This window comes from Theobroma umbraticum, unplaced genomic scaffold, assembly GCF_002168275.2.
Source record: "Theobroma umbraticum cultivar Fairchild unplaced genomic scaffold, ASM216827v3 scaffold_81.0, whole genome shotgun sequence".
Taxonomy (NCBI): domain Eukaryota; kingdom Viridiplantae; phylum Streptophyta; class Magnoliopsida; order Malvales; family Malvaceae; genus Theobroma; species Theobroma umbraticum.
Genome location: NW_018397268.1, coordinates 3,736,264 through 3,738,315, shown reverse-complemented (window position 1 = coordinate 3,738,315; position 2,052 = coordinate 3,736,264). Strand labels below are relative to the sequence as shown.

The following is a 2,052-nucleotide window of genomic DNA, read 5'->3' as shown; positions in this document are numbered from 1 at the left end:
TCCTCAACCTCTCCTCCGCCGCCCCATCCACTACCGACGCCCAATTCTCCTCCTCAAACCCGTCTCCACCATCCAATTCCTCATCCGCCCAATCCCCATTATCCTCCCTCCTCTGTCCACCGCCACAACTTCGCTGCCCCCTCTTTGGCACCGGCCTCTCCCTTGGCCCCAACTGATTCTTCGGACACTCATATGACAAATGCCCACTAACCCCACATTCATAACACCTCGACTTATCCTTATAAACCCTTTTCCTAATAAACTCCGGAGCTCGTCCGTTATCGACGGCGATGGAAGCGCTTAGGGTTCTGCCGTTGAGCACTTTTCCGTGCATGACACGCTCCGCCGATAGCGCATCGTCGCGGGAAACAAACTGGATGAAGGCGACTCCCTTGGAAATTCGGGTGACGCGGTCTTTGAGGACGGTGACGCGGGCGATTTTCCCGAAGGTAGAGAAGAGAGTATGGAGGTCCGAGTTTGTGAGGGAGTAGTCGAGGTTGGAGACATAAAGGGTTGATTTTGATGGGGCTAGACCACTGGATCCGCCACCGCCGCCGGCAGATTTGAAGGTAGTTTGGTTGTTTGAGGGTTTTGAGGAAGACGAGGACGGTGGGGCTGCGGCCGAGGCGTAACGGAAATAGAAGGTTTCGTCTTCTTCGCTATCGCTGTTGGTAGTGGATTTTCTTTTCAAAGTCATTTTTTTTTTTGAATTTGAAAATTCTAAATTGCAAAGTGATTAAGTAGAAAATGTAAAAATGCATCTGCAGAACTTCCTTTTTTTACTAAAATATCATTTTGAACTTAAATTTTCAAAATTATTTCGATTGTACCCTCAATATTATTATCTTGTTCCACTTTAATGGATTATGTTAATATTTGGGTTGGGGTGGGTAACCGTCTCAAACAAGAACCCTTTACCCATTTATATAGTATTTTATTAATATTTATGTAATATATAATAAATAAATTAATTAAATATGTAGAATTTTGATGGTGTTTAGATTTTAAACACTCCACATTTTTATCAATTTATGAATAATTCATTTTGATAGAAATTGATAGATATATTAATGATATATGATTGTTAGTCACATTATTAATGTTATATCATTAATATATTCAAATTAAAAAATTATTAGATTATTAGTTATGTTTAAATAATATGAAAATGTTATCATATTACAAGAAATATAATTATTATATTTTTTTAATATATTTATTTTATAAAAATTATAATTTATAAAATTAATAGTTATAATATATATACTTTTTATGTACACTTATAATAATATATATCTAAAAAGATATTGTGAAATTAAAATAGTTTTGCAACTTATTTTTTTTTAGTTTCATGTAATTAAGGATAAATCTTTAGAGTTAATTAAATTAATTCATGAAAGTATGACTATTGATTAACTTGTAATATCTTTTAATATATATACTTTATATATTATGTTAATTTACAAAAAATATAATTACTATTATATATATGCTTTCAATATAAATATATTTACTTTCTATTTTGTGTTAACGTTATAAAAATTATAATTTATAAAATTATTAATTATAAATATAACATATATACCTAATAAGAGGTTGTAAGATTAGAATACATTTATTGTTTGTTGGCTTTTGTAAATTTAAATTAAACAATGATTGTTGTAAACTTATAATTTTGTTGTTGTTGTAAACTTATAATTTTATTGTTTATTTGTTTTTACAAATTTAATTATTAGTGAATGGTATGGAATATAGATGTGAATTGTAAAATATAGTTTAATTGTATATTGATAAAGGTTTGGATTTGAGTTCAAGTAATGCATACCCATGAGGAGTTAAATAGAATTTTTTAACATAATCAGGTTTTAAAAGAATTTGGATAATTATTAGGTAATAAGTATGTATTAGGATTTGAATTAGGATACTAAATTTTAAAAATATCGGGTAAGTATTGGGTTTGCAACTTTAAGGTTCAAGTACCTCAAAATTAACAAGTACTATACTTGTTGACATCCTTATTCCATCAAAATAAAAAAAAAAAAAGGAAAAACG

General features: G+C 30.8%; 1 protein-coding gene across 2 annotated transcripts in view; it reads right to left on the bottom strand.

The window, feature by feature from the left end:
- U11/U12-31K (RNA recognition motif and CCHC-type zinc finger domains containing protein) overlaps positions 1 to 861 on the bottom strand; it is a 2,580-nt gene extending 1,719 nt beyond the window's left edge. For both annotated transcript variants that reach the window (XM_021440066.1, XM_021440067.1), the window contains exon 1: positions 1 to 861. This exon is cut by the window's left edge. In XM_021440066.1, the coding sequence (XP_021295741.1) occupies positions 1 to 697 (697 nt within the window). In that variant the 5' untranslated portion in view covers positions 698 to 861.
- Positions 862 to 2,052: the final 1,191 nt, after the last annotated feature.